The sequence below is a fragment of the Moschus berezovskii genome, chromosome 27, assembly GCF_049115385.1.
Source record: "Moschus berezovskii isolate FMDL1 chromosome 27, NW_MosBer_1.0, whole genome shotgun sequence".
In the NCBI taxonomy this organism is placed as follows: Eukaryota; Metazoa; Chordata; class Mammalia; order Artiodactyla; family Moschidae; genus Moschus; species Moschus berezovskii.
The window spans coordinates 39,383,292-39,408,047 of NC_142486.1; the positions used below are offsets into that span (position 1 = coordinate 39,383,292).

General features: G+C 52.6%; 1 protein-coding gene across 4 annotated transcripts in view; it reads left to right on the top strand.

Annotated features, from left to right (window-relative positions):
• Window positions 1-180: 180 nt before the first annotated feature.
• The window catches only part of NLRC3 (NLR family CARD domain containing 3), a 28,224-nt gene continuing 3,648 nt past the window's right edge, over window positions 181-24,756 (top strand). The window contains exons 1-16 of one of the 4 annotated variants that reach the window (XM_088832807.1): window positions 181-690; window positions 9,558-9,650; window positions 10,410-10,471; window positions 10,731-10,932; window positions 11,023-12,772; window positions 13,799-13,885; window positions 15,553-15,636; window positions 15,941-16,021; window positions 16,272-16,355; window positions 19,060-19,143; window positions 20,689-20,772; window positions 21,374-21,457; window positions 22,052-22,135; window positions 22,678-22,761; window positions 23,329-23,412; window positions 23,848-23,931. In XM_088832807.1, coding sequence (XP_088688933.1) covers window positions 10,755-10,932; window positions 11,023-12,772; window positions 13,799-13,885; window positions 15,553-15,636; window positions 15,941-16,021; window positions 16,272-16,355; window positions 19,060-19,143; window positions 20,689-20,772; window positions 21,374-21,457; window positions 22,052-22,135; window positions 22,678-22,761; window positions 23,329-23,412; window positions 23,848-23,931 — 2,852 coding nt within the window. In that variant the 5' untranslated portion in view covers window positions 181-690; window positions 9,558-9,650; window positions 10,410-10,471; window positions 10,731-10,754. The remainder of the gene's footprint in view (window positions 691-9,557; window positions 9,651-10,409; window positions 10,472-10,730; window positions 10,933-11,022; window positions 12,773-13,798; window positions 13,886-15,552; window positions 15,637-15,940; window positions 16,022-16,271; window positions 16,356-19,059; window positions 19,144-20,688; window positions 20,773-21,373; window positions 21,458-22,051; window positions 22,136-22,677; window positions 22,762-23,328; window positions 23,413-23,847; window positions 23,932-24,756) is intronic. The other 3 variants (XM_088832805.1, XM_055409340.2, XM_088832806.1) reach the window with 3 other exon arrangements.

Here is a 24,756-nt window from a genome sequence, read left to right on the forward strand (position 1 = left end):
GAAGACACTGCGGGGCACGACTGAGGCAAAGGTGCCTGTTGGGTGCTAGAGAGAAGGAAAGGGGTGGGGGTGGGGGAGGAGGGGTGACCGTGTGGCCCGGGGCAAATCACTGAACGCCCGACACACGCCTGGTTCCCTACCCCCACCACCACCCGCCAAAGGCAAAGGTCAGCTGTTGTGAGCCTGTCTCCTCTGTAGCCTTGGCTGGACCACTTTGCCCTGAGCATCAGGTCTGCAGGGGCACTTGGTCCTCGGAAGAAGCCCTGGCAGCAACCCTGCCTCTGGCTTTCGGGGCAAAGCCAGAGAGCTGGCCCGAGGCAGCCACGGCTCACTCATTTGTCTGTGAGGCTTGTTGGCTTTTGAAATGAGACAGGAAGGAGGGTTGAGGTGGAGCCCAGCACAGGAAGAGGTGAGGAGCACCGGCTACCGTGACAGCCGGTGGGCTTGGGGGAGTGCAGGAGCTGGCGGGTCACGTCCCTGCTGCCCTGCACGGTCAGCACCGCCCGATCCCTCTAGACAGGGATCACTCCCGCCCTGGATGGATTCTGTTGCCTGAGGGGCCCGGCTGACCGGCCGCAGAGATTTCCCAACTGCCCCTGTTCACTGGAGCAGGGCGGAGCCCAGAAGCGCCAGGATGGAGCACCCCCAGTCCCCCAGTCTCGGCCTCCCTGGGGAAATGAGGCCCCTGAGGTAAGTCGAGTGCAGGATGGGGGAGGAAGAGGAGACAGCTGACAGGAAGGACCATGACTCTTAAGGCCTGAGCTGCCCTGCTGAGGGCTGGCTGGAGAGGCCCCGGGAAGCTGCCCCTGCAGGTGCCAGGAGCTGCTGGGCCAGAGGAGAGCACAGTGTGGATAAACAAACACAGGCCCAAGGGCAGCCCACCATGGGCAAGGGGACAAAGCCCAGCTCCCCAGGTACCAACGACAGGACGCAGGGAGGAGCAGGAAGTAGCTGGAAAGCGCTGCAGGCAGGCAGAGGTGATGCTGAGCAGGGCAGCCCAGTGGTTAAGCTTGAAATCAGCAGACCTGGGCCCCATCCGGGCAGCCCTCTTCCTCTCTTAAGATGAAGGGGACAACACCAGACCTGCCCAGTGTCCTGAGGACCCAGGGAGGTGGCGCAGGTGGGGTGGGGTCGGTCACCTAGAGCCTGCTTCCTAAATGTTGCCCTCATGTTGGGTGAGCAGCCTGCAGGGGCCTCACCCAGCCACGCCCACGGATGGAGACGAGGCTCATCATTCCGAGAGGAACAGTAACCACAGACTCCTTCTCAGAAGAGGCGCCACAGAGTGGGTCCAGTGTGGCTATTGGCATGGGGTCCTCTCCCATGGCCAGGCTCCTGGGCCCGAGGCTTCCTCCCTGTCCCCTCAGTGCAGACCCCTACTTCCCCAAGCCCTGGGCTCACCTTTAGTCATCACAGGCCACCCTGCAGCGAACACCCCTCAGCAGCCACTGCTGCTGGCCCCGGGAGGTCCTGGGAGTGGGGTGGTTCCTGGGCCACCAGCCGGGCTCCCCTCCTCTGTTCTTACTGGTCCAAAGGTGGAGGCCAGGTTGCAGGGGCCTCTTATCTGAGAAGGGGTGCCAGATGACAGAAAAGTCTATTAATCTTGAATCTCAGATTAAACAATGAGGTGGGTTGTTTTCTTTTAAAGTGCAAGTATGCCCAAGTATTACATAAGATATACTAAAAGAATTATTTGGGGACTTCCCTGGAGGTCCAGTGGTTAAGACTCTGTGTTCCCAATGCAGGGGCACAGGTTTGATCACTGGTCAGGGAACTAAGATCCTGCATACTGCACAGTGCAACCAAAACCCCCAAATAATTTGAAAAGAATTACTTGTTGTTTACCTGAAATTAAAATTTCACTAGGTGTCCTATATCTTAATTTGGTAAATCTGGCAACCCTAGGCACGGCTTAGTGGGGCAAAAAGGATGGGTGTCTGATGAGGAGGGAGTATCTGCCCCGGTGCCAGTGGCTAACGGGACCCAGAGTTGGGGAGTTCACCCCTCACTTTCCCAGGCACACACGGCCGGCCTCTTATTCCCCACTCACTCCTGCCTGCTGCTGTCCCTTCTTTGTCACTTGCCTAACTGCTCTCTGGCCCAGGGGTTCTCCATTCTGGCTGCTCATTAGAATCATCTGAGCAGCTTTACCATGTGTCCACATAGGGGTCCTACCCCAAACGAGTGAAGTCTCTGTGTGGCCGGAGCAAGCAGTGGCTTTTCTAAAACAGTGCTGCAGAGAATGGCCATGTAATCCAGCCACCCCACTTCTGGGTGGACACACGGAAGAGCTGAAAGCAGGGCCTTGAACTCCTAATCTGTCCTCCCTTGTTCACAGCAGCATTGCTCACAAGAGCCAAAAACCGGAAACAACCAGTGTCTGCCTATGGGTGGAGGCCTAAACCAAATGTGGTCTGTCCATAAAATGGAATATGATATAGCCTTAAAAAGGAAAGACATTCTAATACACGTTACAACATGGATGAGCCTGGAAAACAATATGCTCAGTGAAAGAGGCCAAATATACTGCGTGATCCCACTTACATGAGGAACCCAGAGTCATCAGATTCACAGCAACAGCGAGTGGCCTGGTGGTGATCAGAGGCTGGGGAAAGAGGGATGGGAGCCAGAGTCCCCATTTGGGAAGATGAAAACATTCTAGAGACGGATGATAGTGATGTTGCACAACACTGTAAATGTACCCAATGCCACTGAATAGAATGCTTAAAAATGGTTAAAATAGTAAATTTTATGTTATGTACATTTTGGTGGTGGCGGTTTAGTCACTAAGTCATGTCTGACTCTTTGGGATCCCGTGGACTTATAAGGCTCTCCAGGCTTCTCTGTACATGGGATTTCCCAGGAAAGGATATCGGAGTGGGTTGCCATTTCCTTCTCCAGGGGATCTTCCTGATGCAGGAATCGAATCTGGGTCTCCTGCACTGTACACGGTCTCCTGCGTTGCAAGCAGATTCCTTACCACTGAGCCATCAGGATACACTTTACCACAATAAAAATTTTAAATTAAAAAAGTATACAGTGCTCCAGACAATGTTCTAGAGGCAGTAAGGCTGGCCCGTCTTCCACATGCTCCTGCGTACTCCTGGCCACCACCCTGTCCCCACCAAGGCAGTCAGTTACCCGGTGAATGCACCTGGACATCCAATGCAGGGGGCTGTGTCCAACCTGGGCCACACCCTGACATCACATTGAGAACAGGGCACAGGCCTGGGTGTCCCAGCTAGTGTAAGAAGAGGCTGCAGGAGCAATTGCTTTGTTTTGGTTTATGTATATTTGAACTTTTAGACAGCTGCTAGCACAGCCTTCTCTAAACTGAGGTATAACTTAGCCAGTAAAGTGCACTTGGGGCTTCCCAGCTGGCGCTAGTGGTAAAGAACCCACCTGCCAATGCAGGAGACATAAAAGGCCCCGATCCCTGGGTCGGGGAAGAACCCCTGCAGGAGGGCATGGCAACCCACTCCAGTACTCTTGCCTGGAGAATCCCATGGACAGAGGAGCCTCGCCGGCTACAGCCCATGGGGTCACACAGAGTTCATGACTGACGCAACTTAAGCATGCACGTACAGAGTGAGGTCAGTGGATTGTTACATGTGTGTACACCTGTGTGTACTCTGTCCTATTAATAGGCAGAGGTGTCCAGCACCTTTGAAGGCTCCCTCACACCCCTGTCCAGTCAGAACCACCTCCAAGGGTGACCACTGTGTTCACTTCTATCTTTTCAGATTGGTCTGGCCTGATTTTAAACTCCCTGCAAATGGAATCACAGAGGGTATCTCTTTTGCATCAGATTTCTTTCTCTCACAATGTCTGTGAGAGTCAGCCATACTGCTGAGGATATCAGTAGCTTATTCTTTTTCTTTATTATGTAGGATTTCATTATATGAACGATCAAAAAATATATCATTCTTTTGTTGATGGACATTGGTTGTTTCCATTTGTTTTGGACTTTATGAACAAAGCTGCTGTAAATATTCTGATCTGTGGTTTGGTGGACATAATCACTCATTTCTGTTGGGTTTATACCTCAGGGAGAAGTTACTGGGTCACAGAAATATGCATATTTAACCTTATTACTAACAAACATTTTTCCAGAGTGATCTTAACTTGCCTTTCTCTAATGACTACTGATATTTTCTTTTGTGACATTCTTCAATTTTTGGCTCATTTTATCATTGGGTTTTTGTTTCTTACTAATTAATTAATGTGTTTGGGATGTCGTCTCCTAGTCAGTGGTTTGCTTTCTCTCCCTTTTAATTATGTCTTCTAACAAACAGATATCCCTGATTTTATTTTATTCAGATATTCCTGAATCCCAAAATACTGTTCTTTTCTTTCATAGTTAGTGCGTCTTATGTTCTGTTTAACCTTTACGTAGGCCAAGTTCATAAAGATGTTCTCCCATGTTTTTCCTAAGGCTTGACTGTGTCAGCATTCACATTTAGATCTATGATCCAGCTTAAATTAATGTTTTGTGTATGGTGTGAGGTAGGGATCATGGTTCCTTTTTCCCACATGAACATCCCATTAGCCAGCACAATTTAATGCAAAGACCACCCTTTCCCCACTGAACTGCAGTGGAGCCCCATTATAAACCCAGTGATCATATATGACCAAGTGATCGTATATATGAGGGTCGGTTTCTAGACCCTCTATTCTACTGCACTGGTCTATTTGTCTGCCTTTGTACCAATATCTATAGCTCTATACTAGGTTTTGTACTTTTTTTAAGAGAAGTTTCTTTAAAAATTTATTTTGACTGTACTGGGTCTTTGCTGCTGTACGCAGGCTTTCTCTAGTTGCAACGAATGGGGGCTACCCTACAGTTGCGGTGGGTGGGCTTCTCACTGCTGGCTTCTCCTGGCTTGAGGGCTCAATAGTTGTAGGACATGGGTTTATCTCCCAGTGGTATGTGGGATCTGACCAGACCAGAGATGGAACCCATTTCCCCTGCACTGGCAGGTGGGTTCTTAACTACTGGACCACCAGGGAAGTCCCGATACTAAGCCTTGATACTGTGCATTGTAAGTCCTCAGGCTTTGTTCTTCTTCTAAATGATTTTGTCTATTTCAAGGTTTCCTGTTTATTTTTTACAATCAGTTTGCCTCTCTTCCCCCTCTCCAAAAAGCCTGCTGGGATTCTGATTGAGATGTCAATCTATTAATCTATTTGGGAAAAACAGACATCTTAATAATATTAAGTCTTTCAATCTATGAAGACAGCAAATCCCTAATTTTAGGTCTTCTTAATTGTTTTATAGTTTTCAGTGTAGAGGTCATGAAAAATTTTTTGCTAGATTTATTCTTATATATTGGATATTTTTATGGCATTTAGAATTTTTACTTTTGATTTGAGTGTTACTTAGTAAGTAGAAATGTAACCGATCCTTTTTGTGTATTGATCTTGTGTCCAGAAACCTGAAGTTCATGTATTTGTTCTAACAGTTCTATTGTGGATTCCTTTGGATTTTCAATATATACAATCATGTCAACTATGAATAGTGATCACATACATTTATCCTTTCCTTTTCCAATCTTGATGTCTTTTCTTTCTTTCATTTGCCCTATTGCACTAGCACCTACTTTATAAAAAAAGCAACCATCAACCAGAATAGGTTACCCCTGAGGAGTGGAAGTGAGGTTTATATTTTACTTACTTTTGTGTTACTTATATGATTTTAGTGTTTTACTTTTATAACTCTATAAGTGATCTTTTTAAATGAGAGGAGAGCAGTACATGTCAGTTAGCAAAATCTAAGCAGTTGAAATTCACAAAATAAGAAGCACTTCCTTAATCCCACTGTCACATATTTCCAGCTCTCCTCGAGCCAGACAAAAATGGTAACCTATTTTTTTTGAAGTATCTTATCATAATTCTCCTTTGCACATTGATGTTTTTCCCACATAGAAATACACTGTAAAACATACAGGAAGTTCAACAAACTCCAAGTCAGATTAATTCAGAGACCCACATCAAGACACATTATAATCAAACTTTCAAAAAACAAAAAGAATCTTGAAATCAGCAATAGAGAAGCAAATCATCACATACAAGGGATACTCAGTAAGATTATCAGCAGACTTCTCACCAGAAACTTTGGAGACCACGAAAGAGTAGGCTGATATTTTCAAAATGCTCAAAGAGAGGAACTATCCACCAAGAGTCCTAAAACCAGCAAAACTGTCCTTCAAACCTTAAGGAGAAATTTTGTGTTAATGTGACGTACAGTTCAAAAAAATTTTTTTCATGGGCTGGCCAAATCCATTGACTTGAAGTATTATTTTTGTCACATTACCAAACCCCTTCCTATATAAATAATATAAATATACACTTGTTCCTGGATTTTATATTATGTTTTATTGACTTATGATTCTATTTTTGTGCTATCCCACCCTGCTATATACATAGCTTAATAATAATGGAAGGTTATATTCAAGAATGCAAGTTCTGTTGGGGAGAAGGTGGAGAAGGGATAGTTAGGGAGTTTGAGACGGACATGTGCGCACCACTATATTTACAATGGATGACCAACAAGGAGCTACTATACAGCACAGGGAGCTCTGCTCAGTGCTATGTGCCAGCCTGGATGGGAGCAGGGTTTGGGGAGAATGGATACATGTGTATGTATGGCTGAGCACCTTTGCTGTTCACCTGAAACTGCCACATTGTTAATCGGCTATACCCCGATATAAAATGAAAAGTTTACAGTCTGGAAAAAAAATTATGGAAATCTAAATAAAGTATAGATTTAGTCAATTAAAAAAAAGAATGAAAGTTCTTGCCACAACAAAGACCCGAAGCAACCAAAAAAAAAAAAAATGAATGCAAGTTTGGTTTGATGTTAGGAAATCCACAAGTGCAGCTCACAGTTTAAAGGCAAGATAAGTCACAGCAATCCCTCCCGTGGCTTCACACACACTGAGATACGTCCACACTCCTGAGGACAGGGACCAGGGCTCAAGCCCCTCTGACCTTGCCTTCTAACCCTGTGATGAGCCCACTCACTCACCAACTGTGCTCTGGCAACCGGCAGTGGCTGCAGTTTTCACAGCTGCACCACCAGGGAAGTCCACTCTGGCCTTGTCCTTCCTGCTGGTCTCCTGGTTCTCTGCACGACTCTCTCCCACCTTTCAGATCTCTGCTCGTGTGCAGCTTTTTCACAGAGGCCTTCCCTGGCCACTGGGACTCCCCCTGCCGTTCCCCTGGACCCTGACCCTCTCCATCATGCGCACGACTTATTTTATTCAGGCACTAACTTCCAGCAGAACTGCCCTGCTTAGTCACTTGTTTTCTTCTTGTGCCATTATCCTCCACCCCCACCACACTCACAAGGTAAGGACTTGGTCTAATTGTTCACCGTTATGTCACCAGTGCCTGCAGTACACATCAGGCCCCCAGTAAACATCTGGTGGCTGGATGAATGACTGGAAGGATAATAAATCGTGCGATTAGATCAATGCCACTAAAGTCATTTGCTCACTTAACAGACAAGCCTAAAAGTTTTATAAAATGTGGAAACATACCTTACAAGACAGGTAGATTATACAGCACAAATCTTATTGTCAGTGAAACCGTGGTTTTTAGTCCAATTCAACTGCTTCCCAGTCACGCGTCCCTGGGCAAAGTCGTTGAACCTCTCTGAACCTCTTTGTTCACCTCTATAAAATGGGAGAAACAATGGTAATGAGAATTGTTACAGAACATAAGGAAATGATGCGAGTCCAGTGCTTAAAAGAAGGTCTGAAACACAGTAAACCTTCAACAAGTATTACACAGTGTTAACCTGAATGGCACAAAGAAATGAGGAATTGCAGGAACTTTTCACAAGAGGAGAACTAATTAGAAACTGGTCATAGGGACTCCTTGGCAGTCCAGAAGTTAAGATTCCACTGCACGGGTTCCATCCCTGGTTGGGGCACTAAGATCGCGCATGCCACTCAGTGTGGCCAAGAAGTTTAAAATTAAATAGAAACTTTTAGTTAAAAAGAAATAAAAGAAACCAGTGAAAAACATCAGGTCTAAGAGTTTGGGCTAGAACTACTCCTGGGAGAGTCAGGAGTCGGACAAGGATGCCTGCTACAACTGCTGTCCTTCAACACTGCTGGCAGCAGTGGTGAGGTTTGGCCATGCAGAGAAAGTGTTCAAAATCAGAGTTATGTTTTTAGAGAAGAGATGAAATTATTGTATTGCAGTCATTCAAAAGCCTGAAGAGAGGGTTGTTTTTTTTCTGGTTTATAATTCATTTATTTTTGGCTGTGCTGGGTCTTTGTTGCTGCCTGGGCTCTTCTCTAGTTGCGGTGAGAAAGGGCTCCTCTCTAGTTGTGGCTTCTCACTGTGGTGGCTTCTCTTGTTGCAGAGCAAGGGCTCTTAGGGTTCACAGGCTTTAGTAGTTGCAGCAAAGCGTCCAGTAGTTGTGACTCACAAAAGGGTCAGGAGGCAAGGTCTGAGAGGCTCTAGAGCACAGCTCAATAGCTACGGGCACACAGGCTTAGTTGCTCCTCGGCATGTGGGATCCTCCCAGGTCACGGATGGAACCCACGTTTGCTGCATTGACAGGCAGCTTCTTTACCCCTGAGCCACCAGGGAAGCCCCTCAAAAGCCTAAAGAGAGTTAACTGAGAAATGATGAAAACTACTGGGAATACTCAACACCTGTACAGGATAATGAGATTCAAATACACAAAAACTAACTGCCTTCTTTGACACCAACAAAATTCATAACAACACAAGAACTGTTTAAAAATACTTAGACATAAAGAAGAAACTGGCAAGATCTAGATAAGAAAAACTATAGTTTAGCAAAGCATCTAAAGGAAAACCTCAATAATACCTCCATTAATCCATGTACATTAATACAACTTAAACCAGTATCCTAGCCAGTTTCTTTTCCCCTTGGTCTTAACATTTAGAAAAATGAAATAAAAGAGCCAGAAGGGACCTGGAGAAGTAGAGGGAGCGTGGCCTTGCCCTGGCCTATTTCTGAAGTCCCAAACTAGTTCAGCTCAGTTGGACACTACCTCAAGTCTGCTGCACTAACTCTTCAGTGTCTCCATGAACTGAATGGAAAATACTGTTTTACTTATTGTCAAGCTTCGTTTGTGCTTCCCAAGTGGCTCAGTGGTAAAGAATCCACCTGCCAATGCAGGAGACTCAAGAGACTTGGATTTGATCCCTGAGCTGGGAAGATTCCCTGGAGAAGGAAATGGCAATCCACTCCAGTATTCTTGCCTGGAGAATCCCATGGACTGAGGAGCCTGGCAAGCTCCAATCCGCTGTCTCACAAAGAGCTGGATACAACTGAACACACACACACAAACTTCTTTTAGTATTTTCCAGGTAGAAAGATCCATCCCAAATTAAAATGCCTGGGAAGCCCAATTCAAATCCAAGGTAGAGGAGTGTGTTGGATCCTGGGGGCTATAGAAAGTGGATCTCTCTTAAATGAACCCTATTGGAACCCAGAGAGCTCCAGGCCTGGAGGGTGTGGGTCAACCAGTTTCAGTGAGCCACTGCCACCTCACGTCCTGTTTTCCCTTCCAGACCCATGGACAAAGGATGGCTGACCCCTGCCCACTGAGTGCTTGGGGCCCTGCTGAAGGGGCTGCCGAGGGCTGGACACCCTGCCCACTGCAGGTGAGGAGGGGGTACTCCGGTGCCCGCCTTGGTTGAGGGAGGGACACACTGGGGCGGCCAGCCTCAGCCATGGGAATCCACTCCAGCCCCCAGGGAGGAAAGGGAACATGGGTGGGTGGGGCTTTGACTCTCAACACCTGCATCACCGTCCCCGGCAGAAAACATGCTGCTTGCGGTTCAGGAGGAGCCCCTGTGCTCCCTGGCGACACAGGACACAAAAGGAGTTGAGTGGCTGCTCTGAGAACCGGTTCTCCCCTCCCTTTCGTCTCCTCCTTTCCTTTTAAATTAGCAGACTTAAGTTTTCAGAGCAGTTCTAGGTTCAGGAAAGAACTGAGTGGGAAGAACCAAGATTCCCCTCTCCCCGCCCCGCCCACCTACACGCACCCTCCCCCGCCAGAGGGGCACGTTGGTTACAATCGGTCACCCACGCCACATGTCACGGTCACCCAGAGTCCAGAACCGGCATCAGCGTCACCCGTGGTGCTGTTCCTTCTATGGCTTCGGACGAATGTACAGCGATGTAAACACGCCTCTGCAGTATCAAACAGGGTCACTTCCGTGCCTTGGCAATCCCCTGTGCTCCGCCAGTTCATCCTCCCCAGAGCCCTGCCAGCCACTGTCTGGTCACTCTCTCCATGGCTCTGCCTTTTCCAGAAGGCCACGGGGCTGGAACTGTACCGCACGCAGCCTCTCCCCGTTGGCCTCTTCCACCCTTCCCTTCTCGCCAGTGGACCTCTTCCTAATTAGTCCCATTTCCAGGTTACAAATGAGGACACCACAGCACAGAGAGCTCAGGCGGCCCGTCCAGTGTCACACAGACGGTAAGTGGCAGAGCTCAGATTCCAGCCTAGGACCCCCTGCCCCTAGCGATGCTCCTGGCAGCAGGGCCTACTGTGGCCACCCAAGAACAGACCAACCCCCCCAAACCCATCCTGGAGGCCAGACCAAGGGCTGGCCTCCCACCATCCGGGGACGGAGAGAGAGTGGGCCTTCATCCTACCCGGGCCCTGAGGCTTGGTCACCTGTCCCAGGCCACTGGGCGGGACGACAGAGGCAGCAGGCCTAGGCTTCTCTCCACAGCCCCTGGCCACAATCCCCGACTCCATGAGGAAGCAGGAGTTGCGCCCAGGCGGGGAGACCGGCCAGGGCCACGCCGCCAGCTCCCCGGCCGAGCAGGTGAAAGCCCTGGTGGACCTACTGGCTGGGAAAGGCGGTCAGGGCTCCCAGGCCCCGCAGCCCCCCAACAGGACGCCAGAATGCCCGCTGAAGCCCCATGGCAATGGTAGGCCCATGGATGGGGATCCCCAGGCCTTTTCCCCCTCCCCCTTCCCTCTCCCCTCTCCCACCCTCCCCCATGGCCTCTGTCCCACAGACTTGAGGATACAGAGGCACCGGGAGGCCCTGCTGAACAGGACCGGGGGCGGCCCGGAGCTGGGCAGCCCCTCCCCAAGGCTGACCAGCCTCCTGCTGGTGGAGGGCCTGACGGACCTGCAGCTGAGGGAGCACGACTTCACGCAGGTGGAGGCCACACGCGGGGGCTGGTGCTCGGCCAAGACCATCGCCCTGGACAGGCTATTCCTGCCCCTGTCGCGGGTGTCCATCCCCCCCCGCATCTCCATCACCATCGGGGTGGCTGGAGTGGGCAAGACCACCCTGGTGAGGAACTTCGTCCACCTCTGGGCCCGGGGGCAGGTGGGCAAGGACTTTTCGCTGGTACTGCCCCTGACCTTCCGGGATCTCAACACCCACGAGAAGCTGTCTGCAGAAAGACTCCTCCGTTTTGTCTTCCCGCACGCTGGGGAGGTGGGCCTGGCGTCAGCGGCGCTGAGCAAAGCCCTCCTGGTCCTGGATGGCCTGGACGAGTGTAAGACGCCCTTGGACTTCTCCAACACCGTGGCCTGCACAGACCCCAAGAAGGAGATCCAGGTGGACCATCTGATCACCAACATCATCCGGGGCAACCTCTTCCCAGAAGTGTCTGTCTGGATCACCTCCCGTCCCGGCGCGGCTGGCCAGATTCCGGGAGGCCTGGTGGACCGGATGACTGAGATCCGGGGCTTCAGCGAGGAGGAGATCAAGACCTGTCTGGAGCAGATGTTCCCCGAGGACCCTGTCCTCACAGGCTGGGTCCTAAGCCAGGTGCAGGCTGACCGGACCCTGTACCTCATGTGCACTGTCCCAGCCTTCTGCCGGCTGGTGGGGGCAGCGCTGGGCCACCTGCATCGCAAGAGGCTGGGGCCCCCGGACGCCGAGCTCTGGCCTCCAAGGACCCTGTGTGAGCTCTACTCCTGGTACTTCAGGATGGCCCTTGGCGGAGAGGGGCAGGAGAAGGCCAAGGCGAGCCCCCGCATCGAGCAGCTGGCCCATGGCAGTCGCAAGCTGGTGGGCACGCTGGGCCGGCTGGCCTTCCACGGGCTGCTCAGGAAGAAGCACGTGTTCTACGAGCCCGACCTGAAGGTGCTGGGTGTGGACCTCGCACTGCTGCAGACGGCCCCGTGCGGCTGCTTCCTGCAGCGGGAGGAGACGCTGGCCTCCGCAGCCGCCTACTGCTTCACCCACCTGTCCCTGCAGGAGTTCGTGGCCGCCGCATACTATTGCAGCGCCTCCAAGAGGGCCATCTTCGACCTTTTCACCGAGGGTGGCGTGTCCTGGCCCCGGTTGGGCTTCCTCACACACTTCCGGAATGCGGCCCAGCGAGCCATGCAGGCCGAGGACGGGCGGCTCGACGTCTTCCTGCGATTCCTCTCAGGCCTCTTGTCCCCGAGGGTCAATGCGCTGCTGGCCGGCTCCCTGCTGACCCAGGGCGAGCACCAGGGCTACCGGGCCCAGGTGGCCGAGCTCCTGCAGGGCTGTCTGCGCCCCGATGTGGCGGTCTGCGCCCGGGCTGTCAACGTCCTGCACTGCCTGCGTGAGCTGCAGCACACCGAGCTGGCCCACAGCGTGGAGGAGGCCCTGGCCAGTGGGGGCCTGGCCAGGCTGACCAGCCCCCCGCACCGCGCCGCCCTGGCCTACCTCCTGCAAATGTCCGACGTCTGCGCCTGGGAGGCGCCCCTGCCCCTGTGCCTCAGCCCGGGCGTCCTCCAGAGCCTGCTGCCCCAGCTGCTCTACTGCCGGAGCCTGAGGTGGGCGCTGGGAGCAGGAGCAGCGCAGGGTGTGCGGGAGGAGGGTACAGTGAGGACCAGGCGGGCTCCTCCCGCCCCCATGCCCCACTGTGTCCCAGGCTGGGGCTGCTGTCACCAAGGACCAAGACCCAGGTGGCCTCAAACGACAGAAACCTCTTCTCTCCCGGTTGTGGAGACTGGAATCTAAGAGGAAGTCATCAGCAGGTCCATGCTCCCTGGGAAACCTGTAGGGACAGTCCTTGTGTCATTCCTGGCCTTCCCAGCCTGCAGTGTCTGCCGGCAGTCCTTGGCTTGCAGACCCAGGCTCTGCCTCTGAGGTCACATGGCTGTCTCCTCCATGTCTGTCTTCTGGTAGATCTCTCTCTCTCATGGGGACAGTGGTCCCCACGCTGGATTACAGACCACCTCACTCCACTATGACCTCATCCTCTCTCATTATCTGCAATGACCCTATTTCCAAAGAAGTTTGCATTCCTGAGGCACGTGGGTGCAGGGCTGTAAACACCAGTCAGTCTTACAGGGGGACAGCACTTGACCCACAACACCCCGTATACGGGGACAGAGTGTGCACCCCGTATAGTGTGGACAGAGGCCACGCCCATTCACTCCACCCTCAACCTGTCGCCCTCTGTCCACTCTCGACTTCGGCAGTGGGGAGGGGAAGACTGGAGGACCAGGGCCACTGGGGACCTCAGAGTAGCTTCTACAATCCTTAAAGGAGGGCAGTTGGTGTTTGACCGAAACACACAGTGTGGGGGCTGCAGGGAAGACAGCCCTGCGGGTCAGAACCCACAGTTTATGCCACCAAACCTCCCAAGTCACCTGGTGGGAGAACTCTGAGCACGTGGGTGTCCTGGCACAGATCTCTGAGCCGCTTGGTGGGGACTTCACTGGGATGGAGCGGAGGGGGCGGCGGGGTCTCAGCCTGGTGTCTGAGCTTAGCGCCCACTCCGGTGCCAGGGGCCTCATCCCACCTACCCACGGGCAGTGGTAGGACCACTCACTACCGCTGTTCCTCCTGATCAGGCTGGACACCAACCAGTTCCAGGACCCCGTGATGGAGCTGCTGGGCAGCGTGCTGAGTGGAAAAGACTGTCGCATTCAGAGGCTCAGGTAACACAGACCCAGGAGACCCCACGCAGGGTGCTCATCTGTCTCTCAGGGTCCGGGGCTCTTTTCACATCCTCCTCTCTTCTCAAGTGGCCTGCAATGCTTTCTAAGAGAGGTATCTTCGGGGCGTGTGGCTCAAGGTGCAGACTGCTTGTTTCCACCCATTCCAGAAAGTTCCAGATGCCCAGGTACCTCACTTGTAAGAAGAGAGAAAGGATACAGCAAGAGTCACATGCTACCGTAGATACAGAACCATTTTTCCCAATACTGGAAGCGCGGATGTACTGCCAGGCCTGATTCACTCTACATTCCTCTCAGAGTTTGCCCTCAGATGGCATTCTGAGCACAGGATTACATCTTTTTAAAAAATCCAAACTTTTAAATTAAAAAATTCACATTAATTAAAATAATTTTAAACATCCCATCTTTACTATTCTAATTAGATGACAGTTTATATACTAACTGCAGAGCAGATCTATATGCTTATGAAATCTCTCCTATAAATAACATAGCCAAGTCTGAATAACACCTGATTTGAATTGATGTGAGGACCTGGCTTTGGAAGAAGTAGGGACGTGAATTTAGAGAAAATAAGACTCAGAGAGTAACTTTTCAAAAGCCTCACATAAGCTTCCAGGTTTTGAAATCATCTTTATCTGAAAACACAAAAACATAGACTGAGTCCAGAGCAAAAGTAAGTCATTGAGGATAGTGGTCACAGTGGTGAGCTCTGCGTGACCTTGGACCTCTGTGTGACCTGTGCGACCTTTGTGTCTGAGGAGGGTAAATAGTACGGGTTCAGGGGTCCCCTGGACCACTCCTCAGTGTGTTCAGGGTACACCCTTTCAAGGTAGATAGAGATGTACATTTTGTTAAAGTCGGCTTCATAGTTCAACCATTTTCCTTTCTTGCTTTAGAGAAAGGACAGGGGCCACGGGTGTGCTGGAGCCACAAGTTCAGCCACCAGTTCATGAGAGCTGACTGTTACATTTTCAGGAATTTTTACACGTTGACAGTCCTAGAAATTGGCCACAGTGGGAGTATTTACACCATGGAAATTAGCCAATGCAACAAATCAGGCCTTTTGTTATTTTGCTTTTTCCTGAGAGCTGGTTCTCCAGCACACCCCTGGCTGGAATCCATGTGGTCGTCTGCAGTAACTGCCCATCCTCTCTGCTGCACTGTTTGTGTAGAAGCTGTTGCACTCGATTCTGGTCAAACTTCTCCCTGGGGCCCTCTGCTGGGCTTCCCAGGTGGTGCTACTGGTAAAGAACCCGCCTAACAGTGCAGGAAACATGAGACAAAGGTTTGATCCCTGGGTCGAGAAGATCCCCTGGAGGAGGGCGTGGCAACCCACTCCAGTATTCTTGCATGGAGAATCCCACGGGCAGAGGAGCCTGGCGGGCTGCAGTCCATAGGGATGCGAAGAGGCGGACACGACTGAAGCGACTGAGCACACACACATGGGGCTCTCTGCTAATGTGAGGGTCTGCCACCCTCTCTGGCCCTACCATGCCCATCTGCTGCGCCTGGCTCATCTGGTCTCCACCTGCATCCAGGCCCTGAGGATGTCATGATGGCTGACGGGTTTGGATCACAGGCCTGGAGTTGCAGAATAGGTGATGAGGTTACGGACCCGCATTAAGCGCCCTCTCCTTCTCTTCGGGCAGCTTGGCTGAGAACCAGATCAGTAACAAAGGGGCCAAAGCTCTGGCCAGATCCCTCCTCGTCAACAGAAGCCTGACCACTCTGGAGTAAGTAGGACCCTCACCACTGGGGTGGGGGGAGCCTGTGAGCTGTCGTGTGAAGCCCCCTAGGCAACACTCTCCCCAGGGTGAGCTGGAAAGACAGCGGAGCCAGCCATCTTGGCTCCTGCGCAGCTGCTGGGACTCGCTCACAGAAGCACCAGAATATCGGCCTTGAACTTGGTGTTACCATCTCCTCTCCACACTCAGCCCAAGCTTCTAGTCCATCAGACCCTGCTTTCTTCCCCCCTTCGTGTGGGGCCATCATAGGGAATGCCTTCCTCATTTGCCTAAACAAAGTTTTCTGCCCCAGTCCCACCAAACAGGGCTTTCCTGGTGACTCAGACAGTAAAGAATCCACCTGCAATGTGGGAGACCCAGGTTCAATCCCTGGGTCAGGAAGATCCCCTGGAGAAGGGAACGGCAACCCACTCCAGTATTCTTGCCTGGAGAAGCCCATGGACAGAGGAGCCTGGAGGGCTAAAGTCCACGCAATCACAAAGAGTCAGACATGTCTGAGCAACTAACACAACAAACCCTGGCACACTCTCTTCGAGGAGCATGGATTTAAAGATCTGAGTAGCTTCTGTTCTGCCTTCCCTCCCTGGGAACTGGATAACTGGTCCTTTCTCTTCCTCTGCCAGTCTGCGCAGTAACTACATCGGACCTCAGGGGGCCAAGGCACTGGCAGATGCTCTGAAGATTAACCGCACCCTGGCCTCTCTGAGGTACGTTTCACCTGCTTGCTGCCTCTCTGCCCCCAGGAGGTGGCTCAGAAAACCTTCTCCTCAGGTGCCACCCACGGAGCGGGAGGTAATTCCCAACAGCAGCCACAAGATACTGGCTCCCACCCAGTGGATGCCAGGGCATCCTGTGTGCTGAGCAAGTTTCTAAGTCCAGCTCTTCACTGCACCTGTGTTCAGGGTCTGAACTGGGGAGGGAGGAGAAAAGGGGCAGAGGTACGAAGAGGTCTGACAGGCAAAATAATCTACGAGGAAAAGTTCTTGTCTCCGAGTGGAAGGTCCCCAAGGCCGTGACATCAGGATGATCCCTGAGGTGTCGTTCAAGACACTGAAATTCCATCTTCCAGATGGTTCCCATGGTTTGCTGAGGTTTGCTGGGCTCCTTTAAGGGGCCAGTGGCTGTATCCATCTTGAGTTGATGGATAGAATGCGTTGATGCATACTGTCAGTCTGTTTTGCTCATTTACTTCTTTTTACTGAGGCAAAATTCACATAAAATTTACCATTTTGGAGTGTACAGTTCAATGGCATTTAGTACAGTCACAGTTATGCAACCAACACCTCAAGCTCAGTTCAGTTCAGTTCAGTTCAGTCGCTCAGTCGTGTCCGACTCTCCGCGACCCCATGAATCACAGCACGCCAGGCCTCCCTGTCCATCACCAACTCCCGGAGTACACTCAAACTCATGTCCACAGAGTCGGTGATGCCATCCAGCCATCTCATTCTCCGTCGTCCCCTTCTCCTCCCGCCCCCAACCTTTCCCAGCATCAGAGTCTTTTCCAGTGAGTCAACTCGTCGCATGAGGTGGCCAAAGTATTGCAGTTTCAGCTTTAGCATCAGTCCCTCCAATGAACATCCAGGATTGATCTCCTTTAGAATGGACTGGTTGGATCTCCTTGCAGTATAAGGGACTCTCAAGAGTCTTCTCCAACACCACAGTTCAAAAGCATCGATTCTTCGGCGATCAGCTTTCTTCACAGTCCAACTCTCACATCCATACATGACCACGGGAAAAACCATTGCCTTGACTAGACGGACCTTGGTCGGCAAAGTAATGTCTCTGCTTTTTAATATACTATCAAGGTTGGTCATAACTTTCCTTCCAAGGAGCAAGCGTCTTTTAATTTCATGGCTGCAATCAGCATCTGCAGTGATTTTGGAGCCCAAAAAAACAAAGTCTGACACTGTTTCCACTGTTTTTCCATCTATTTCCCATGAAGTGATGGGACCAGATGCCATGATCTTTGTTTTCTGAATGTTGAGCTTCAAGCCAACCTTTTCACTCTCCTCTTTCACTTTCATCAAGAGGCTTTTGAGTTCCTCTTCACTTTCTGCCATAAGGGTGGTGTCATCTGCATATCTGAGGTTATTGATATTTCTCCCAGCAATCTTGATTCCAGCTTGTGCTTCTTCCAGCCCAGCGTTCCTCATGATGTACTCTGCATATAAGTTAAATAAGCAAGGTGACAATATACAACCTTGACTCACTCCTTTTCCTATTTGGAACCAGTCTGTTGTTCCATGACCGGTTCTAACTGTTGCTTCCTGACCTGCATACAGGTTTCTCAAGAGGCAGGTCAGGTGGTCTGGGATTCCCATCTCTTTCAGAATGTTCCACAGTTTATTGTGATCCACACAGTCAAAGGCTTTGGCATAGTCAATGAAGCAGAAATAGATGTTTTTCTGAAACTCTCTTGCTTTCTCCATGATCCAGCGGATGTTGGCAATTTGATCTCTGGTGCCTCTGCCTTTTCTAAAACCTGCTTGAACATCTGGGAGTTCACGGTTTACATACTGCTGAAGCCTGGCTTGGAGAATTTTGAGCATGACTTTACTAGCGTGTGAGATGAGTGCAATTGTGCGGTAGTTTGAGCATTCTTTGGCATTGCCTTTCTTTGGGATTGGAATGAAGACTGACCTCTTCCAGTAGCTAGTTCCTAAGTATTTACCTCCCCCTAAAAGGAGTCCCTCTACCCATCAGCAATCACTTCCCATGCCCCCCTCTCCCCTCAGCCCCTGGCAACCACCAATCTGCTTTCTGTCTGAAGATTTCATGTAAACGGAATCAAACAGTAAGACTTCTTGTACCTATCTTCTTACACCCGGTGGAATGTTTCCAAGGTTCATCCATGTCGAAGCATGTGTATTTCACTCCATTTTAAGGCTGAGTAATATTCTATCCCATGGGCCACGATTCATTTGTCCATCCGTCGGTTGTTGGACACGGGTTGTTTCCACCTATTGGCTGTTGAGCTGTACACATCTGTGTGCAAGCATTTGAGGACCATTTCCTCAGTTCTGGGCAGATACACAGCAGTGGGATCTGCTGGGTCACAGGTGACCTTGTGTTTAACCTTTTGAGGAAACGGCCAGGCCTGCTTTCCTCGGAGGCCACACCGTCTAATGTTCCTACCAGCAACTGGGATGAGGGCTCCAATTTCTCCACGTCCTCACCAACACCTGGCTGCTGTGTTTCAGCTGTAATTCAGACTATTGATGATTTTGTGGTCCAGTTATCAGGGGCTCTGGGGCCACAGCCAGCAGGCAGGTGCCTGGAGAACCCAGGGAAAGCCTGAGGCCAGAGCAGCGGTGGGAAGGGCCCGCTCCCCCACTGCCCGGGTGTGTGGGGTGAGGGCCTGCAGGGCGCCCTCCTGGGCTCCACCAGTGATGCCTTTCCTTGCCTCCACAGCCTCCAAAGCAACAGGATCAGGGACGACGGTGCCAAGTCCATGGCTGAGGCCTTGGCCGCCAATCGGACCCTCTCCGTGCTGCAGTGAGTGGGCATGCTGGCTGGCAGAGAACGGTTTCCTCTCCTCTCTTCTCCCCCAAGGGCCTCTCTGTTTCCTGCACAGAGGGGTGGATGGGACAAGACCCGGAGGCTTTCTGAGCCATCTACATGGCCCCTGGAAAACCTGACGTCCACTGCTTTTTCAGAGAATGAGTGTTGGGGGAATAATTACAAACAGAGCCTCCCACCAATATGGGAAATCCTCTCCACAAATGCGAAAAGTATGGACAGCTTAGTTTCTGGAGTAAGCATTCAGCTGGCCTGCAGTGAGCATCCAAGGTGATCCACCAGTGGGATGGCAAAGACAGGAATCTCACCCTTTCCTGCAGCCGAGCAGACACAACCTTTTACATGTGGGTTTTCAAGAAAAACCACAGCTTGTCCTCAAACAAGAGACCTGGAATAGCACCATTTATCATATTTAGTTTATCCTAAATTTGCCTGTCATCCGGGAGGGGGAGCCGTCTGTGCCTGCCTCCTGCCTTCATGCCAAGGAAAATGAAAACTCCTGTCTTTATGACAAGCAGGCACTTACAGTCGGAGCAGGTGTTCTTTTCCTTGATGCGCAGGCTTCACAGAGATGGCACAGAGGCCGTTACCAGACATTCCTAGGCTGTAAGTCTGGCAAGAGGCTAACTTCTATTAATAGCTCTTAAAAAGATTTACATACTCTCAAAGGGACAGGGAAAGGATTTATAATCCCTAGTTTCCTCAAGGAAATACTCTACGGGAGGGAAGGGTTTTTTTCTCCCCCTGCTCTTTTGGAACCAAGGAAAGTTCCATTTTGTTTAGATTGTAGTTAGCCTCATACAGATGAGGTCCTGGCCTGCCTGTCCTTCTAGGATGAACACAGGGGTCCTCCTGTCGTGTCTTCCTCCTCCAGGTTTAGTGTAAGAGGAAGTAACTTCTGCAGATTAGTAGCCTAAGCCAGGGTCTGCCCTCAGGAGGACTGTAGGGTTGGGGGGAAGGCTGCTGGTTGGTCTGAATGGAGGCAGACTGCTGACTGTTGAGAAGGCTGGTCAGGTGAGGGGGCCAGTGGGACTTCTATGTAGAAATCTTCAGAAAGTCTCCAGTTCGGAAGTTGATGGATATTAACAGTGTCCACTGGCCACTGCTTTCTGGCCCCTCAAGGGAAGGCCCAGCTGCCCTTGCCTCTTTTTTGTTGTTTAGTTGCTAAGTCGTGTCTGACTCTTTTGTGACCCCATAGACTGTAGCCCACCAGGCCCCTCTGTCCACGGGATTCTGCAGGCAAGAGTACTGGAGTGGGTTGCCACGCCCTTCTCCAGGGGATCTTCCGACCCAGGGATCGCACCCACGTCCCTGCATTGGCAGCAGGGTTCTTTACGACTTAGCCACCAGGGAAGCCCCCACCTGTAGCCTCTTCCTCTTCACATACCTCCATCAGTCTATTAGCAACATTTTGGCAACAATTCAAGGACCCCTCCCCCATGCTGCGGTAAACTTGAACTGGACTGTCCTTGGCCTGGGAATGCCTGTGGCCAGCGTTACTGAAGGACCCTTCTCCTTCAGCCTGCAGAAGAACTCCATCGGGCCAGTGGGAACCCAGCAGATGGCAGATGCCCTGAAGCAAAACAGGAGTCTGAAGGAGCTCATGTGAGAAATGCAGAAGGGCCAAACTGGTACCCTTCGTGCCTGGCATAATGCCCAGCTTATCACAAATATTTGTGAGCATGGGGTGGGTAGATGGATGGATGATGATGGATGGCTCGGTGGGTAGATGGATGGATGGATGGATGGATGGGTGAATGGGTGGGTGGATGAGTCAGTAAATGGATGGATGGATGGGTGAGTGGGTGAGCAGACGGATGAGTGAAGGAATGGTTGAATGCGTGGATACTAGACAGCTGGTTTTGGACTCCAAAACCCTGAGCCCGGAGAATGGAGATCCAGATTCCCAGGAAGGAGTGAGGTCCAACTGTCTCAGGCTCACCTTTACTGCCATCCCAGCCACCTTCATATAAAGATCACAAATGCCTCTCGCTGAAGGGTTGGCTCTGCCCCCGTCAAGGAGTCACAAAGGACACTGCTACCTTGATCTCTTACAAAGGCCACCTGCCAGCCGGCCTCAGGCAGAAGAAACTGTGTACTGGGCACCCTTGAGACCAGAGACAGCCCTTCCCTGGAAGGCTCCCGGACTCTGACCCCTCCTGGTCTCACCCGTCCGGCTGCTCCACCCATGTCCCTTCTCTTGCAGGTTCTCCAGTAACAGCATTGGCGATGGAGGCGCCAAGGCCCTGGCAGAGGCCCTGATGGTGAACCAGGGCCTGAAGAGCCTGGAGTGAGTCCCCAAGGGGTGGCTGTGGGCAGAGGGTGACTCCCCGCCCAGGTTCCCTGGCCAGCAGGGGGGCGGGTCGTGGTGGAAGGCTGTCAGTCAGAACCCACCTGCCTGCAACCCCGGGCACTCTGTGCTCCGAATGTCTCTCCCTCCAGCCCACCCGGCCAGCTCCCCCTCCCTGGACAGTAGGCTGGTGTTGGTTCTGGAGTTCTCAGAATGACAAGCACCAAGTGCCCTTTAGAAGCCGGCCTAGGTGGCTGTGGAGGGGGCTGGCTCCGGGGGCCGTGGTCGGGGGTCGGGGACACCTGGCTGTGCCGCTTTCTCTGGGGACTGTAGACACATGTCCCCTCAGAAGTTGTGCAGAGCCGCCCAAATCAAGGCGACGTCTAAACTCTGGCACTGGTGGTGCTGGACCCACCTGCCCTCAGCTGGCGGGGGCTGGACTGAGGGGCACGGGAGAGGAATGAGGAGTGTGGAGGGCATGCGGGTGGCACAGGCCCCCCAGCCCCCTGCTGGACTCAGTGCCCAATGCCCCACCTGGACTCCCCCTGGGTCCTGAGGCGGCCATGCCCAGGGCACCCTGTCCTCTGTCTGCAGCCTGCAAAGCAACTCCATCAGCGACCCAGGAGTGGCAGCGCTGATGGGGGCCCTCTGTGCCAACCAGACGCTCCTCAGCCTCAAGTAAGCCCTACCCTTCCCTCCGTTCCTTGGCTGGGCATCTGAAGGGACTCTGGGACGTGGAGGGAAAGGCTGGTGCTGAGAAGCCCCCACTCCCACCCCCACCCTGAGGGCCTGGGAGGGGGAAGTGCCACGGTTGGGCAGCTTGGCGCTGGAGCCCGGCCACCTGCGCCCCCGTTCACGGGGACGGGGGGAGGGGGACAGCATGAGCAGGCCGGCCTGCCGCCCCCTTCCTGAGGGCAAGCCTGCAGCCACCAAGCACGCCGGCCTGCCTCTCCCTCACACCTCTGAGGTCCTGGCATCTTATCCTCTTCCTCCTGGACTGTCTGTCCTCCTGCGGACAGTCCTGGGGCAGGGGAACACATGGCTGGCAAGCCTTGCGCGGGGGGCTTCCTGGAGCAGGCTGTTCCCACCTCCACCCAGGGCCCACCTCGGGTTCCTGGCTTCTAAACAGCCTGAGCACCTGGACGCCGCGCCACCCACCGCCCGACCCCACCAAAGGCCTCCCCTGTCCATCAGCAGCTTAGGGTCTTTTCTTTCCTCAGCCTTCGAGAAAATTCCATCAGCCCGGAGGGAGCCCAGGATCTGGCACGCGCTCTCCGCACCAACAGCACCCTGAAGAGCCTGGAGTATGTGAGGGGGCAGGCGGGGCTTCCTAAGGCTCTCTTATGCCACCAGGGGCCCTGCCCACCCCAGGCTGGGAGCTGATGGGCGGGCCCTTGGGAGAAGGATATGGTTGGGGGGGTGGCCAGGAGACCTGGCAGTGACCCTAACACAAGTCCACCTCTGATGCCGCAAAGCACACAAGGATGGAGTGAGTGGTGACAGTCGCCCTGCCCTGAGCCTGCACCCCTGCAACAATATAGGAGCGGTGGCAGGTGGGGGGTGGAGGGGGGCTCCCAGCACAGGGCCCAGGAGTGAGTGAGTCACCAGGCAGCTCTGCCACCTCCTGGCAGTTGACCAGGCATGGAGGCCCACCAAGCAGAGCCTGCCCCCTGCCCACCCCCAGGATACGTGGCAGGCACGGCACCTGGGAGCACATTCAAGTGCCCCGAGAGCCTGAGCCCGGCAATCCCAGCAGACAAGATGCAGCCCTGGGGTGGGGCCGGGGACAAGGGAGTGGTCTGGACACCCAGGGAGCAAGGATGGGGCTGTACTGCTGGCTCCCGCTCACCTGCCCGCTCCCCTCTGCCCAGCCTGACAGCCAACCTACTCCATGACCAGGGCGCCCAGGCCGTCGCAGAGGCAGTGAGAGAAAACCGCGCCCTCACGTCCCTTCAGTGAGTCCACAGCGCCCCCAGCCGGCCCTGTCCTCCCAGAGCTGCAGGGCCCCACTCAAACCAGGGGAGGCAGGAGGCCAAGCCCGGCTCCGGGTCCCCGCCCCAACCCCGGCATGGCCTCATCAGGTTGTGCCCGGACCCCTGCTCTGTTTCCTGGGGCCGATCCATGGAGAGGCCAGTGGTGGGAGGTGTGTGCCCATGCTGCGCTGTGTCACACGCTCCATGCAAGGGCCCCTCCACTGGCTGGAGTGCACATCAACCCCCCTGAGACCAGCCTGGGGGAGGGCTGCAGGAGCTCTGCCCACCCTGGCCAGGATCCCATCCCCAAGGATTCCACCCGCTCTGGTCATTCTCCTGGGAGAAGCCCCTTCTTTCTGGAGCTCCCAGGACCTCCTGACTCTGCCCTGGGCCATGTGTGTGTGTGTGTCTGCCCAGCCTGCAGTGGAACTTCATCCAGGCTGGCGCTGCCAAGGCCCTGGGACAAGCACTACAGCTCAACACAAGCCTGACCAGCCTCGAGTAAGTGGGGCCTCCCAGGGGGTGGGGGGTGCAGTCAGCGACCCTGCTACCAACCGGTTCTCCTGCCCTCAGCACACAGCCTCCTCTGCTCTAGGGCCAGAGAGCATGTTTCCATCTGACTTGGTGTTGTGTATATATATATATTTAAAAAAAAAAAACAGCTTTGCTGAGATATAATCCACTCTTTAAGGTGAATAAGTCACTGGTTTCTAGTGTATTTACAGAGCTGGGCAACCATCACTAAAATCAATTTTTGAACCCTTCAGTCACCCCATGAAAAACCTCATGCTTCTCAGCACTCACTCCTCACTTCCTCCCCAGTCCCCTAGTCCTGACAAACACTAATCTACAGTCTCTATGGATTTGCTTATTCTGGACATTTCACAAAATTTAAGTCATAGAATATGTGATCCTTCTGACTCGCGTCTTTCATTTAGTGTAATGGTGTCAAGGTCCATGCACAGCGTAGCACGTGTCGGGGCTTCATTCCTATCCACTCACCCGCTGATGCACATTTGGGCTGTTTCCACTTCTCAGCTCTTACGAGTAACACTGCTGTGAACTTCACGCGCAAGTTTCTGCGTGTGGATACATGCTTTTCATTCTCTCTTGTGCATGCCTGGGAGTGGAACTGCTGAGTGAGGTGCTCGCGCTGTGTTTAACCTTTGAGCTTCACCTGCTTTTCATGCTCCCACAGCTTCCGATATACGCCCTGTCTGGCAGGTCCTTCCGTTTGGCTCTGAACATGCTATTCCTCAGGGTCCTATCTTGGGTCATTTTCCCCTGAACGATGTCTCTTTCTAGAAGCTCCTCCTCACCCAGGGC